The sequence below is a fragment of the Phyllosticta citribraziliensis genome (genome assembly GCF_038025025.1).
Source record: "Phyllosticta citribraziliensis strain CPC 17464 chromosome Unknown J3D65scaffold_5, whole genome shotgun sequence".
Lineage (NCBI taxonomy): Eukaryota > Fungi > Ascomycota > Dothideomycetes > Botryosphaeriales > Phyllostictaceae > Phyllosticta > Phyllosticta citribraziliensis.
The window spans coordinates 2,075,832-2,090,926 of record NW_027117342.1 but is presented as its reverse complement, the minus strand read 5'-3'; the positions used below and the strand labels follow the sequence as shown (position 1 = coordinate 2,090,926).

General features: G+C 57.5%; 4 protein-coding genes across 4 annotated transcripts; 2 read left to right on the top strand and 2 right to left on the bottom strand.

The window, feature by feature from the left end:
• Nucleotides 1-952: 952 nt before the first annotated feature.
• J3D65DRAFT_645674 (glycoside hydrolase superfamily) lies at nt 953-4,011 on the top strand (the record flags this gene model as incomplete). The annotated part of the gene is made up of 5 exons (XM_066802224.1): nt 953-993; nt 1,111-1,289; nt 1,396-1,786; nt 1,973-2,099; nt 2,149-4,011. The coding sequence occupies 5 exons, from the start codon at nt 953-955 to the stop codon at nt 4,009-4,011; spliced, it is 2,601 nt and encodes an 866-aa protein (XP_066656419.1).
• Nucleotides 4,012-4,849: 838 nt separating this feature from the next.
• On the top strand, nt 4,850-5,532 carry J3D65DRAFT_667386 (uncharacterized protein; the record flags this gene model as incomplete). The annotated part of the gene is made up of 2 exons (XM_066803013.1): nt 4,850-5,235; nt 5,304-5,532. The coding sequence occupies 2 exons, from the start codon at nt 4,850-4,852 to the stop codon at nt 5,530-5,532; spliced, it is 615 nt and encodes a 204-aa protein (XP_066656418.1).
• A 4,666-nt stretch (nt 5,533-10,198) lies between these two features.
• On the bottom strand, nt 10,199-11,435 carry J3D65DRAFT_342966 (uncharacterized protein). Its single transcript, XM_066795506.1, has 4 exons — nt 11,107-11,435; nt 10,624-11,057; nt 10,478-10,545; nt 10,199-10,335 (listed from the first exon to the last, which is right to left on the bottom strand). Exons 1-4 carry the CDS (start codon nt 11,219-11,221, stop codon nt 10,302-10,304), a joined length of 651 nt encoding a protein of 216 aa, XP_066656417.1. The 5' UTR covers nt 11,222-11,435; the 3' UTR covers nt 10,199-10,301.
• Nucleotides 11,436-13,847: 2,412 nt separating this feature from the next.
• Nucleotides 13,848-14,983, bottom strand: J3D65DRAFT_622915 (uncharacterized protein). Its single transcript, XM_066800114.1, has 3 exons — nt 14,861-14,983; nt 14,756-14,791; nt 13,848-14,648 (listed from the first exon to the last, which is right to left on the bottom strand). Exons 1-3 carry the CDS (start codon nt 14,896-14,898, stop codon nt 14,006-14,008), a joined length of 717 nt encoding a protein of 238 aa, XP_066656416.1. The 5' UTR covers nt 14,899-14,983; the 3' UTR covers nt 13,848-14,005.
• Nucleotides 14,984-15,095: the final 112 nt, after the last annotated feature.

The following is a 15,095-nucleotide window of genomic DNA, read 5'->3' as shown; positions in this document are numbered from 1 at the left end:
GATGACAGACGACGGACGGCTGGGCAGATGGGTCAACAGACCAATCTAGTGCTTACTTACGTCGCAACGACTGACAAACCAGTCCAACCAGTCCATCCAATTGCACAGCAGCAGGTCAGAAAACGCACCCAGAGGACAATTCTCTAATCCATCGCACCAGCAGCGTGGCAGATTGACCCAATCGGCCACTTGCTTCAGTTGAATGTAGAGGAAATAGGCCACCACCACCACCACAACCAAGCTACCTAGCCAGCTAGCTGCTACCAGGTACCTAGCCGGCCAGCTGTTCAAACTATCAACGCACGCACCGCACCGGCCATGGCTGTGCAAAACACGTCCCTATTCTTCCACATTCACGTTTCAGCACTTGCCTCCAAGCCGAAGAGACAGGTAGGAAATGCTGTGTGTAAGAAAGTAGATCAGCCACAACCCAGCTCGGCACGAGCGAATACAGGCGACAAGGCAAGGTATGTAGCCGAATCAAAGAATTACGCGTTGGAAGCGCCCCGGTTCCGATCTCTCTCCCGCCGCTGATGTTCCTTGCCAATTGCCATGTCCACACAGCACCCGAACCGACCTGCCCGACTTGACCGACCACCACCTAACAGGTGGCTCGTGACGACACCTTGTGCCCACAGCCGAACAAGCCCGCTTAATGGCAGGGGAGCGGCGACATCTCAGGAAGTAGAGGCTGGGGCCTCCAATGAGCTGGGTGAGCTGAGCTGGCAGGGGGGCCAGCAGAGGCTTGATTACCCACGGAGCAAGCCGCGGGAGCGCGTGCGCGCGGATGCCGGCATGGATCCCTCGATTCGAGCAAAATAAAGTAGGTCGGTAGTGTGTAATAACCCTCACGCCTACGTAGTTGCTCTTATACATACAACGGCCTCGTGCGCGCCTTTGGTCGAGCCAGTCAGTCCTTACCGCACCCCATCGCACCACACACAACCCCAGCATGGCACACCTCTCCAAACTCATCCTCCTGCTGTGCATGTGGTGGACCACACACATCGCCTCCGCTTTCAAAATCTCCGACATACTGCCTCACCTCCCAAGCGACGCGCGCTTGACCTTCTGGCTGGACAACGGACACTCGGACTCTTCACGCAAGAGCGACGGCGGCGACGGCAAGGCGGCGCCGAGCGAGTACACCTCGCCGCCATGGTATCCGACGCCCGTGGCCGGATGGCTCGACGAGTGGGGCGAAGCCTACGCCAAAGCGGCGAAGCTGGTGTCCCGCATGACGCTGGCGGAGAAGACGAATATCACGAGCGGGACGGGGATTCTCATGGGTACGTACGTACCTGTCTGCGCACTCAATGACAGAAGCGGCAATCGTCCAACTTGCGTCCCTGCACAGAGTTTAGTAGCGGCAGACACTGAATGAATTGGCAACAGGGCGCTGCGTTGGGAACACAGGGAGCGTCCCACGCCTGTCCTTCCCACAACTGTGCTTGCAGGACTCCGCCCTCGGCGTGCGCTACACGGACAATGTCACTGCCTTCCCGCCCGGCATCACCGTTGGCGCGACCTTCAACAAGCAGCTCATGTACGCGCGGGGCGCCGCGTTGGGCAAGGAGTTCCGCGGGAAAGGCATCAACTTTCATCTCGGCCCTTCGGTGGGACCGCTCGGGCGGAAACTGAGGGGTGGTAGGGGATGGGAGGGCTTTGGCGCGGACCCTGTGCTGCAGGGTGTTGGTGCGGCGGAGACGATTCGCGGGGTCCAGAGTCAAGGCGTGATTGCGACGATTAAGCATTTAATTGGCAACGAGCAGGAGATGTACCGCCAGTGAGTTGTTTCTACGAGAGGACGGTCGTTTGTTGGAACGGCGCCGTGGTGTCAGAAGGAATGACACACCCTGGCTGTGCTCTATAAAAAGTACAGGAAGCTGTCATCCGGAACCACAGCTGTGCCCAGGAGCTGCCATTTTCCAAGGTATCGTCTGTGATGGAATGGTACTGATTGATTGCGCAGGTACAACCCGCTTCAGCCTGGCTATAGCGCCAACATCGACGACCGGACGCTCCACGAGCTGTACCTGTGGCCCTTTGCAGATGGCATTCATGCCGGTGTGGGAGCAGTCATGGCGGCATACAACGCTGTAGGTCGACTCGAGTGTTCCCGAACGAGGTTTGCTGATTCCTAGTCAGGTCAACGGCTCGGCTTGTACGCAAAACAGCTATCTCATCAACCGAATTCTCAAGGACGAGCTGGGGTTCCAAGGTCTGATTATGAGCGATTGGCTCGCGCAGATTTCGGGCGTAGCGGCCGCGCTGGCCGGGCTCGACATGTCCATGCCAGGAGACGCCTCGATTCCATTGATCGGTGAGCCGTGGTGGGCGTCCCACCTGACAGAGGCTGCCCTGAATGACTCTGTGCCCATGGAGCGACTGAATGACATGACGACGCGCGTGGTGGCGGCGTGGTATCAGATGAACCAAGACAAGGGGTTTCCGGAGCCCAATTTTTCCTCGTGGACCAAAAGCGCCAAAGGATTGCTGTACCCGGGTGCTCTGATTTCGCCTTCTGGCACGGCCAACGAATTTGTCAACGTGCAAGAGGACCACGCCGATGTTGCGAGGGATATCGCGATGGAGGCCGTAACGTTGTTGAAGAATGAAGACAACCTGCTGCCCCTCGACAGCATAACCCCGCTCAAGATATTTGGCAGCGGTGCGTCGAAGAATCCCGCGGGGCCAAATTCGTGCCCGGACCGAGGGTGTAACAAGGGCACGCTCGGGATGGGATGGGGTTCCGGCACCGCCGAGTACCCTCACATGGACGACCCCATTTCAGCCATCAGAGAGCGTTCAAGTCATGTCACGTCGTATTTGACAGACATTTTCCCTCTGACGGCCGTGGCAGAAAAAGGCGACGTTGCTTTGGTGTTCATCAGCGCCGACTCGGGAGAAAATTACATTACGGTGGAAGGCAACGCTGGGGACCGCAACGTTGCTGGCTTGCATGCGTGGCATGACGGAGACGCGCTCGTCAAGGCGGCGGCGAACAAGTACGAGAAGGTGGTCGTCATCGTCCACACGGTGGGACCTATACTCGTGGAAGAATGGATCGACCTGCCATCTGTCAAGTCTGTGCTGTTTGCTCACCTTCCAGGTCAAGAGGCGGGCCAGTCGCTGGCAAAGGTGTTGTTTGGGGACGAGTCTCCTAGCGGGCACCTGCCGTACAGCATCCCCAAGAGCGAGGATGACTATCCCAAGTCGGTCGGCCTCGTGGGGTTTGAGCTCGGGCAGGCGCAAGACACGTACTCGGAAGGGTTGTATATCGACTACCGATACCTCAATCACAAGGGCATCGCGCCACGGTATCCCTTTGGTCACGGGCTGTCGTATGCCAACTTTGAGCTCGGAGAAGCGACCATTGTGGCTGGAGTTTCACTGTCGTCTGCTCCGCCCGATGCGCCCCCTCGAAAAGAAACGGCCCAATCGACGTACGACAAGAGCAGACCGCCGGCGTCAGAGGCGTATGAGCCGGCGGGGTTTGCCAAAATCTGGCGATACATTTACTCGTGGCTGAGCAGGGCTGATGCCGACAAGGCAAGGGCTTCGACGTCGAGATATCCCTATCCCGAGGGATACAGCAGCGTGGCGAAGACGGCAGCGCCCGGTGGCGGCGGACAGGGCGGCAACGCGGCATTGTGGGATACTGCGTTCAACGTCTCCGTCACCGTGAGCAATTCGGGCAGCAAGGCTGGCAAGGCCGTGGTACAGGCGTATGTGCAATTCCCTGCCAACACGGGCTTCGAGACGGCGATGATACAACTGAGGGACTTTGCCAAGACGGCGAGGCTGGGGGCTGGACAGAGCGAGAGGGTGACGGTGACGTTGAGTCGGAGAGACGTGTCGGTGTGGGATGTGCGGCAGCAGAAATGGATTGTTCCTGCGGTTGGGGGCGAGTACAGGGTGTGGATTGGAGAGAGCGCAGGGCGGCTGAAGATGGTTTGTTCGTCGGCGAGCCTCAGCTGCCGTGGCGGGGTGACGGGACCGGCAGGGTAAGCGATTGGTGGTTGTCGGAGAGGCCGAAGCTGCGAAAACCATCGATTGACCCGGCCGACGCCACGCACCGGCTGCTGCGCCATGTGTCCTTGGAGTCTTGTCCTTTGTCCGGCTGCTTTTGGGTTGCATCAGGCAGTCAACTGCCATCACATCACGTGTGGCCAGGAACGGAACCTGACGGGAGTCGTTGAATCCGATCAAGACTTGGCAGGTCCACCAACCGGTCAAGGTGCAGATGCGATGCAGGCGCACATGCAGATGCAGAGCGGACATGATGCGGCGACTTTCTTCATCCTGTCATACGTCGTTGCTGCGACGTTGGGCAAAAGCAAGGGCAGCCTCTCGTGAGCGTGGCTTCGGGAAGTGTTGTTTTCCACGACACGGCGACGTCAGGTCACGTCGAGCACCGCAGGTGAGGTGGCTGGACTGTAGGAGTAGCGTGCTCGGGTCCACGTACCGGTAGGTAACAGAATTGACCGGGCAAACGCAGTGCAGGTCTTCTCCTTGTGGGCTGGCACTACTGGCCAGCCCGCCGTCGCCGTCGACGTCGCCGCATCCGGATCATCATGGCGAGAGTCGCATACAGCTATCCGCAGGCCCACGGACCCTTGGGGCGGCCGTGTAATTCAGCTATTCCTTTCCCATACACATGTAGACACCGCTCGTCGATGCCTACATGTACCGGGTATAAGACGTCTCCATTCGCGCCTTCCTTCAGTCCGCTCGGTCAATTGTCTCCATACAATTCTTCTCCTCCCTCCTCCCGCCATCCAGCTCACCTGCGCTCCCAATCCACATCCACGTCGACCATATATACCTCAGCACGCGCTACTTCAACATGATCTGGACTGCTCTCTTCACCGTCTCGGCCTCAGCCGCCCTCGCTTCCGCCGCCGTGCTGCCCGTCTACCCGCGCACCGCCAACCTGACCAACTACGACATCTCCAACCTCGAGACCCACTTCATGGGAAAGAACTCTGGCCTGCCCGGCGGAAGCTGGCCCACGGCCTACCAATTCGACTCTACCATCAACTTCAGCATCGACCTATCCGACTCCAAGACGACTTGCGCTGGTTCTTGGCCCTATTCGTCCAACACGACGCGCCTGAACCCTGTGCCCGACTACATTGATTGCGCCGACGAGGGCAAGACGCAATGGCGATTCGACTTGTTTACCTCCGAGACCAGGTTCCGCATTGACGTGCTTCACTACCCCAGCTTCGAGTAAGATTTCCTGACCGGCTTGTGTTTCTGTCTGTTCCGTTTTCGGAGCGACTAACGGCCCATTGCAGTCTCGCGTACACGGGTGCCACCAACGTCTCGTCCAACGACTACCAGACCACCACCAACTTCTTGACGTGCAGCGGCGGTGCCCCGACTGACGGCATAAGATGCAAGAGCAATGATAAGGTCATTTCCATCGCCGTCCAGCAGATGCCGCTCAAGAGAGCCAAGGAGCTTTCGGCAAAGGCCAAGTCTCGCAAGATCAGCTCCACCACCACTCCTACTCCTGTTGCTTGAGCCGCTCGCTCTTGCTTCTACAAACCCTGCCATTGATTGTTCTTTTCGCTGTAAAGAGCTTTGTCGGATGCATGCACGACAGAAGGAGCGGGACCACAAAAATGTTTTAACGACGCAATGACGACAAGGCGCTCTTGGGGAGGGATTCCTATGATACCGTAATGCTAATTCAATTCCAATGCTTCAAGTAAATTCACAAGCCCTGTTCTCAGTGTGTCGCCATCCTACTAACCTGTCTGATCCCGGCAACAGTAGCATTTGCCCAGCCTGCGCGAACGTCGCCGCGTCGTTGGTCCTGCAGCAGGCCTGCAGAGGCTGTGTGCATTAAAAGCTCCAGCCTCCTGTCGCCTTGCTTCCTTGGGTTGACAGACAGCCTGGCAGCGCGGGCGCCGTCGAAAACCCCACAGCCATCCAAACTGCCCAAATAGGAAAAACGCCACACCCGGCGCGGCGCGCGCCAATTCCTGCACTCGACCCACCCCTCCATTCCTTGTCCCTGTTCACGTCGGATGCCGATTAAGCTTTTTTCTCACGGCGCTTGCTTGCTTGCTTGCTTTTCTTCAGCTCCCTACCGCATTCCACTTTCGCCACATGTTATTCTTAGCCGTGTCCTTTCCTTTTGCGTCGACGTTGCTGTCCTTTTGCTGTGTTGATGTGGGATTGGTGAGTTGCAACGATGCCCCTCTTTTGTGTGTGCGGAAGAGGCTGGCGCACTGTCAGAATGTCAAAGGTCATCTTGGCCTGTCGACTTGCCAACAAACCAACCACACATGCGCCTTCGTATCGCATCGAGGGATTGAAGTCCCCATCCAGATTACAGCATCGCAATGCAGCGCGTCGCGCACCTAGGCTGCGTCACATTGCATCGCAGCGCAGGGACGGGACCCAACCATCAACCAACCAACCACACTGCGTCACATCGCAGCGCAGCGCATCCCAGCGCATCGCCGTACTGCATCCTTGCCACGCTGTAGCCCAAGCTGCTACTTCTTCTTCTCTATCTCGAATCACCTTTCCCATCTGGTAGAGATGCATGGCGTGGCTAGGTCACTACGTACATATGTAGGTGGAGGCGAGCTGCACCGCCCCGCCACGCCTAGCCCAGCCCACCAGCCCAGCCTCGAGATCAATGCAGCTTGATGGGGCATAGATGCAGGAGTAGGAGTAGGAGGAGTAGTAGGAGTAGAGTCTCGTTGACTAGGGTACTTACTTGCCCGCTCGCTCGCCCTGCTGCGCTTCGAGCGCGAAGCTAGATGGCTTGCCGGGAAGGCGTATCTCTTTTTGGTGTGTCTTGTCGCGCCTTGTCGTTCCTATTTTGTTTCTTATAATTCCTCTTGTTTTCTTTCCCCATCTCCTCGACCCTTTCCAGCTCCTCCTTTCTCATCGCCGCTGCTGTTTCCCCCATCTCCTTCCACAGTCTGCCGGCCAGGCCACGACGACGCAAGCGAACAGCAACCCTGTCTCTGACACTATGCGCCGCTCAGGGCTGGCTGGCCGCCTGGCTGGCCGGACGCTGCGATGCGCGCCGATGCGCCGCCATGGCTGCCAGCATGCAGTCGCCCCGTGCCGGCGCGGAACTACCTCTCTGAGTGCATAGACACATTCTGTACACACAAGCCTATGCTTTGCTACTCCAAGTTGGCGGTGCGGTGCGGGGCTTCGACTCGGCTCGCTTGCTTGCTTCCCTGTTTGCTTGCTCGCTCTCCACTTTCGCCTGATTGAGTGTGACTGGCGCCGACGGAGTAGAGTGCAATCTACGGCCGTGCGGCGGCGCTTGAGGTGCATGGGTTAGGCAGGCTTGTGTGGCGAGCTTATCGTGTCTGTGTACATGACAGGGCAAAGCAAGGTACCTGCGTGATGCGATGCGGCGCGTTGGGAGGGGTAAGCGGGGGTGGGCGTTGAGGGGTACCTGGGTCATTTTGGTGGCGGGGAGAGTGGAGTCAAGCGGAGTCAAGGAAAGCAAAGGAAAGAGTGGAGAGGGTGAGTGATGCGGTTGACACCCTTTGATGCTTTTGGATGGTCGCTTCATTGACAGAAATATCCTGATTTGGACTCAATGAGGTTCTGGAGCGACAGTCTTTGAATGCTCACTGCCATAGTCCTCCCTCGTAGGCGCTGGAATTCTCTCGAAGGCTTCCCGTCAACAAGAGTGCCTCACAAGGACAGTGTGCCGCCATGTCCCTGAAGGCAAGCATACAGACGAGAATTACCCACATCACACACGGCCTCATCCACTAATACAATGCCAGCGGTCGAATGCTGACGCGGAAAATGCACGCATCGACTGCAGCTGGCGCAATGGCAGCTGCATTACCTCCCACCGACACTGACTGCGTGCCTCGTCAGAAAGAGCTCCAGAAGTCAACGTCTGGATCAGCTCTTTTGTATGCGCATCAACGTCTGTCACGAATAGTTGGAAAGGGGAGACGAGGATATTGATGCGTCTTACAAACAATGGAAAAGCGTCAGATGAAGAAACCCACCACCTAACTCTCTCAGACCTCTTGCCAGCAGTCCATCCATCCTCAACGCACCGCACCGCACCACGTCCTTTAGCAAGCTCCATTCTGACGACGGCTTCATCAGCCTTCCCTTGGCTGTCTGTCTGTGTGCATGCAGGCCTGGACGAGTCTCTCTGCCCCTCCCTGTGCGGCGTCCCAGTCCTACCGCCCTGTCGTCTCCTGGGCAAATGCACTTGCTGCTTCCAGGACGATAGCTTGTGACGTACCTAAGTGCGCAGACAGAAGACGAACCGAAGGGAGTTGTTATCGGCTCGTGCTTGAGCGGTGGCGCGCTGCATGGTAGCTTCCAGTAGATGCGTGGCCAACTTGCTGGGCAGGTAGGTACCAGGTAAAGTACGCAGACAAGCGAGTATGCATAAACATGGAGACAAGCGGCGGCGCACTTGACGCTGCGGAAGACATTAGATTCTTGCTGACTTTTCCGCGGAGCACTCCATCTGTCGACACGTCGTTTCATAGTCGACGACATGAGCGCCCATATTTAGCGTTGAGCGTGAGATTTTCGTTCCGAGATTCGTTCGCATGTCGCGAAACGACGAAAGAGAAACGTCGATTCTCGTGAGGAACCATCTAGGGGATTGAATGGGAGCTCCAGTAAACATGCTGTAGGGTAGAGAGACTAAGAAGCCTGCAATGGCAGCAACATGATGGCCAACAATCAACAAATGAAGCAGCTGCTGCGAATGACGCAGCAATCAAACCTCCGGCCCACGAGCTGGTGCAAGAATCCACAGGCCTCTTGCGCAAAACCAGACATTCGTTTCTTTTCCACCACACTCCACGTGCTCCCGTCCATTACCTACCTTACTGACACGACCAGAAACAATCCACACGGCTCCTCCACTGTCCACCCGAAAAAGCAGTTCAACGGTAGAGGCCGCACAAAAATAGCACAGCAAAAGAAACGACGAGGCAGCCGTTGAACAGCGCAACGCAGCGCAGCGCAAAAGCAACGCGGCGTTCAGCGGGCAGCTGGACAGACGCGCCACCGCGACCCGCGTCTCCGCGTTTCGCACTGACACAGTGGACTTTTCGACAGCCACAGCCACAACGCGGCGGTTACCGCGCAAGACGGACCGGCTGCGAAGTGATGACGCAATCGAGCGTTTGGACAGAGGATGATGCGGTGGTCACCTGCGGCGACTGTTCTGTTTTGTTTCGTCTGTTGCTGCGGCGAAGCGAAGTGAGGAACGGGCGCGTGTCGTCTCTTGTCGTGGTGGTCAGCCAAGGGATGGTCGACGGAGAAAGGAAAAGGGAAGGGAGATTGATGCGTGGTTGTACGGATCTGAGACGGGGTTTGACTTTGCGGGTTCGAGAAACAGGGACGGACGGACGAGAGGCGCGTTGCCATGGGGTGTGAAGGAATGGAATTAAACGAGAGAGGGCACAGGTAGGTAGGCGATTAAGATGAGGCAGATAGGGTGATGAGTACATGTAGTGTGTAGTCGAGGCGTTGTATTGAGCAACAGAAATGATGCAGAGTAAAGTAGATTATCAATTACGCCCCCAACCCTATTCCGGAGGCCCCTCCCGTGTATTCCATGCTGTCCTGTTCACTCTGCCACTGCTGCTAACCTACTTATCCACACACACTGCTGCCGTCGGTATCTAACAATACCCGCAGCGCTGACCTTCGGTCGATGCTCGCTTGCTCCTATGAATAATGCTAGTCGCCAATTCCCTTCCCCCGTGTTTCCAAATACCGCCGCTCTCGGCTCGCTATGCGCTCGCTCATTGACGCGCTTGCGATTAAAAGATGGTAAAATATATCGTCGTGAATCGTAAAAAGGGGGGTGGTGTGTCCGACCAGGGAACGACGCAAACAAACAAAGCAGATTCTCAAAGCCACCGCCGGACCCGACCCGAGTTGAGAGATCTGAGAAGATCAAAAAGCAATTGCGCAAGGAGATATGCACAATGCGCCAGGCAACGGTGTTGCTCGGCTGACGGACGCGCGCCCATCTCGTTGCGAGCAAGCAAGACAAGCCACCAAGGCGTGTGTTTACCTGCCAAGCAAGTCGAGCACGCGAGGAACGCAACATCCGTCAGCCAAGCCCATTGCCAGAGAAGAAAACGGAAACGACTCCGACCGCCTAGATGCGTTTGGAACCGCTCGCGTTGCTTAGAGCATGGCGACGGCAACGGCGGCGGCGCCCACGAAAGCGACGCCCGAGCCAACGTTGAAGCGCTGGGCGCCACCAGTGTAGGCAGCGGGCGCCGTCGGTGGCGTCGTGGCAGCAGGCCCAGTCAGGTTGTTCGACGCGGCGCCCGTCGCAATGGGCTGGCCATCGGTGCGAATAGACACGGGCGTGGGGGAGTTGACAGCAATGGGCTGGCCGTCGCTGCGGATGGGCACAGGGGCCGGGTAGGCAGAGGCAATGGGCTGACCATCCGAACGAATGGGAACGGGCGTGGCGATGGGCTGGCCATCGCTTCGGACAGGGGCCGGGTAGGCAGAGGCAATGGGTTGACCGTCGCTCCGGACGGGGACAGCAGAGGCAATGGGCTGGCCATCACTGCGGACGGGGACTGCAGAAGCGATAGGCTGGCCGTCTGAGCGGACGGGGACTTCAGTAGCAACGGGTTGGCCGTCCGAGCGAGCGGGGACGCCTTCTCCATTTCCAGGGATGATGTTGATGTAAATGGCGCTGCAGGTCGAGGCCCAGCTGCGGTCGTAGAAGTTGTAAAACTTGGTAGCGCCCTCTCCAGACGGACACGCGTAAAAGACGGTGGAGCCGCCCAGGGCGATGGAGCTGTTGGAGCAGGCTGAAAATCCGCCAGTGTAGATGGCGCCAGCCTGCGGCGGGTCGTCGAATTGCAGCTGGAAGTTGCTAGCAATGTAGCCGGTGCGGCCCTTTTGGTCCGTCAACTGACCATCTGCAAGAGTGACGACCAAAGTGGTATCGGCTGGGCCACCAGACTCCTGACGCGCGGCAAGGCCACGCTTGGAGAGGCCTGCAGAGGTGGTTGCGTTGAGGATGGTGATGGAAAAGGATCCAGAGTCTGGACATGAATCAGAGAAACGAAACCCAAAGAATCACTCCTGACTTACAGCTCTGGTCACATCCATCGGGAGAAGAAGCGGTAGGCTTGATGAGCTCGGTGACGCCCTGCGGCAGGGCAAGGGCCGCACCGGCAAGGGCGGAGAGTACTGAAGCGTATTTCATCCTGGCTAGGCGGTAAAGCAGAAGTGTTGTCCTTTGCGAGCGAGGGTATCTGGTGAATTAAAGCGAAGGTAATTCAAGGCTGGAGTCAAGGTGAGCAGGGTTGATGGTGGATGGGGCTGAAAAGAAAGACGGGAGAAGGAGAAGATATTTGTATGCCTGGAATTGGATGGCTGGCCACGCCTCGCCGTTCACATCAACCCCGTTTTTTGGCGTTTTCGGGCAGGACATGATCCGCAGGATGACACGGAGACGAGTGTCATATGGCCTTTGTCGCTGAGCAACTGCCACCAATGTCGCGGGGTGGACAGCGGGCGGTTGGCCGGTTGCGCGGAAGCGCAGCGCCAGGACATGGAGGAGCTCGAGGGGCTGCAGACCGCATGCAGAAGGGTGCATAACGATGCCTGACGGTCTGTGGGGTAAGGCCTGGGATGGCTGTGTGCAAGCTGCATGAGACATGGCAAGGCGATTGGATTGGTAGACAAAGAGAGGATGGATTGTTTTGCATACCAACCCCCTCACTTCGTGCGAACGAACGATTGTCGGCGGCGATTCCGGACTTGCGGCCGCACACAGAGGAGAGAAAATCCAGCTCGACGCCGAGACAAATGCAAGCAGCTTCAGCCAAAAGGGCGACAGGGGAGGGCAGAACGGCGGACCGCGCGGCGTACATGGGTCCAGCAGCGATCATGCAAGTAAATATCCGTCGATCGAGTCACTGGCGGCCAAGTGCGGCTCTTCCAAGAGACCATGGCCGGCCCTTGCTGACAAGAGGCAAAGCGGGCGGAGCCATTGCAGTGGTGGAGCTTGGCCAGCGCAGGACATGCTGTCACGATGCTCACGCCCATGACCTGTCTGCTAAGGTCTGGTCTGGTAGATGGATGGTTGCGATGCGGTGAGGGCCAGGAAGGACTCCCGGAGGCGGCCAGGCACGAGCCCGGTGCAACAGTGCCAGTGCCAGTGCCAGTGCCGTCGAGATGCCAAACATGGGTGCGGGGTGGGTGTCATGGCATTTGGCTGAATGGAGCCGGGGAAACATGACGAGGGGGTGTTTTGTGGACGAGTTGGTGGAGCTGGTGGAGTTGATGGATGCGGGAGACGGGCGGGTTGCCGGGTGGCCCTCGTCTGTGGCTGGGGCAACTCTTGTTCCAACGTCACGGCTCTTCCTCTTCCTCTCCTCTCCGTCGCAAAACCTGCACCTCGACATGGACGCCCTCCAGCCTCGGCTTCTCTGTTCTCGCATCTGTCGACTTGTCCGCTTCGCCCTTGGCAACTGGCGAGCTGGTGCCTGAGACGCCTCTGCCGATTCGAATAAGCCGCCACCGTCGTCCACCTCACCACTCGGACTGCTGCCACCAACCTCCCATTTCAACGCTGCCCACTAATCGCGCTGAGCCATTCGAGGGCGCGAGTGGCGCTGAGCCACAGCCGCTGCTGCTCATGTCGTCGACGACGGCGCATCGTCGCAGCTGAACAAGGCCGCCGGCAGACCACCACCAGCCCGCCGCTCGCCGACGACACCCGCTCGTGTTCGCGACCAGATGTCGACAGCATGTCGCGTTAAGCTTCAGCGTAGGGTTGTTGAAGAATGCGCACCCTGACCCGGCTCTCCAGTGTCCATTACCCGGTCCCGCGCCCTCGGGCCAGCCAATCGCAAAATTGCAGCTCCCAACTGCCCAACATGGCAGGCGAGGGGATGCTTGCAAAGGTCGCGCAAGCCGAGCCCACACTTGCGCAGCGCTGGCTGACTTGACTTACTCTCGCAAGATTACTCTCATTCCTCCGCAATCGTCATGCAACCTGTCGACGTAAACACAGTGGGCCAAAGCGGTGAAATGTCTTGCTCCCCGTGCGACGCCTGGTGCAAACGTCCCATGGCCCGATCTTTGTCTGCGAGCGAGGCCCGCAATAGCAAGCCGAGTATGAGACGAGGTGCACTTAAGCTTCATCATCTATATGCTGTCTTGGGTCAAGCTTCGCAGGCCCCCCCGTCGTACCCGCCGCTGTCCCATTCCGCCGCTCTCGTCGGCGGCTCCCTGCTGCTGTCCGAAGGAAGCAAGATTCACCTACCATGTTCGCCGCGAGGTGCGCTGCTTGTCCAACCCGCCCCATGCCATGTCAGCGCTATAGAACAGTCTCATGCGCCGACGCCCTGGGTCGCCTTGGCGGCTGCACCAAAGCAACCCATCTCTGCTAGGTGCGCCTGTCGTCTGTCTTCGTCGACTTGGCTCATTTAATCTTCTGGGCCACTTGCTCGTTGCGTGTCATCATCCCATGGATGAGCATTTTGCAACCGAGGCCTTTTTGGACAGATCACCGTGAGAAAGGCTTGCAGCCACTGGATCAGAAGCATCTTACTCGCAGTAGACTGGCAGAGCCACTGGGTATAAGAAATTGATTCTATTTGTGATGCGGCTGTTTAATCTATGCTACCCAGAGCCATTCAAAAGCAGCCACGTGGACGGGCGTTGAGACTGGAGAACGCGCCCCGAGCGGAGGAAAAGATGTTGATGTCGTTGGAGCAAATGTCGGATTCGACGACGTCAAAACATGTGGCTTGCCCTTCCTTTATTCTCTTTACTCACCACTCATGCCGTCATTTCTTGTCATTGGTGTAGCAAGGCTGAAATCCCACTTGATTAAATCAACTTCGCACGCGATAGCGGCTATCCTCAAGAGCCAGTCGTCAAAAGGCGAGGCTCAGAGCGAGTACGGTAAGCAGTCCTCTCTGCCCATGTCTGCGTAGCAGTCTCAGACTTGCCAAACAAGCGGAAACAACCACTGCTATTATATCCTGTTCCTGCACTCGCACTTGCACTGGCACCTCGCCTTTTCCTTCTTCCTCGCCTTTTTCTCCTGCTTCTTTTCCGTCCGCTTCTCTTTCTTCCTTTTCATCGCGGCCCCTGCCCGCCTGCAGACTGCACCTATTTTCCCCGTGGTAAAATTCCCATAACGAACAGCAGATTCCATGCACGATGCTGGAACTTGTGCGATTCTGAACAATGCAGTCCTGCGGGAAGAAAGAGGTGGGTAGCGATGTGATATGTAAGGCGGAGGAGGACAAGAAAGCGAGTATCCCTGGGCAGCGTAAGGTGGAGGTGGCGAGGAAGGAAGAGGGAAGGAATCTGACGATTGACGAGGGGGGTTTGGTACCAGACCAGGCTGACTTGATAATGATGGCGTGTGTGCAGGTGGCGAGGGAGGAAAAGGTGAGGAATTTGATGGGGATGATCGTGCTGAAAAGAATGAAAGAGAAGATGAATTTGATGACGATGGTGGGGACGGAAACGGAGGTGATGACCCGAGAGAAGGAGACGGTCGTTGTGCTACAGAATAGAGGCACTCGCGGTCCAAAAAACCCCGGACGGACAACTTCCGTCTGGGGAAACAATGCTGGGGAAACGGCCCGATCGAGTACGTGTGATTGGCTCTGTATTCGAAGTTAGCTATGATGACTTGCCCAACTCCCTCAACACCAGCGCGATCATCTCGTCGTCGGCTTTCTAGTCATAGGCGCCGATTCAGGATAGTTCTTACCGAAAGAGTGAGTGCAAATTCCTGTCCACAAAACCGCTGGGCCGGGGTGTCTGCCGTCAGTCAGTGGTCATTTGGATACGCAACAAGAGGGTTCAAATGACTCACATTGTGCGGAACCTTGTACGGAGCATCATCATCTTCATCTTCTTCCTCGATGGGAGAGAGCGCACCGGGAGAGAGCGCACCGGGACGATTAACAGAGGGCGGCGGTGTGAGAGGGCGGGGGCACTGCTTGCAATCAATGCTTGTTTAGGTACAAGAAAAGAGCTTCGGGTGGCTCACAGAACACAGGACATCAAGACTGTCCGCGCTGAGGGAGGACCTGGCCTCGTCATCACTG

What these genes read in the sequence shown, in the direction of transcription:
- J3D65DRAFT_622915 (XM_066800114.1), bottom strand. Translation starts at nt 14,898, where the DNA reads ATGAAGATGATGATGCTCCGTACAAGGTTCCGCACAAT. An exon ending in CGTACAAGGTTCCGCACAAT is followed by an intron (nt 14,792 to 14,860) that starts GTGAGTCATTTG and finishes ACCCCGGCCCAG; the next exon opens with CGGTTTTGTGGACAGGAATT. An exon ending in AATTTGCACTCACTCTTTCG is followed by an intron (nt 14,649 to 14,755) that starts GTAAGAACTATC and finishes CTTCGAATACAG; the next exon opens with AGCCAATCACACGTACTCGA.
- J3D65DRAFT_342966 (XM_066795506.1), bottom strand. Translation starts at nt 11,221, where the DNA reads ATGAAATACGCTTCAGTACTCTCCGCCCTTGCCGGTGCGGCCCTTGCC. An exon ending in GCCAACCCGTTGCTACTGAA is followed by an intron (nt 10,546 to 10,623) that starts GTCCCCGTCCGC and finishes ATTGCCTCTGCT; the next exon opens with GTCCCCGTCCGGAGCGACGG. An exon ending in CCTGTCCGAAGCGATGGCCA is followed by an intron (nt 10,336 to 10,477) that starts GCCCATCGCCAC and finishes ACCGATGGCCAG; the next exon opens with CCCATTGCGACGGGCGCCGC.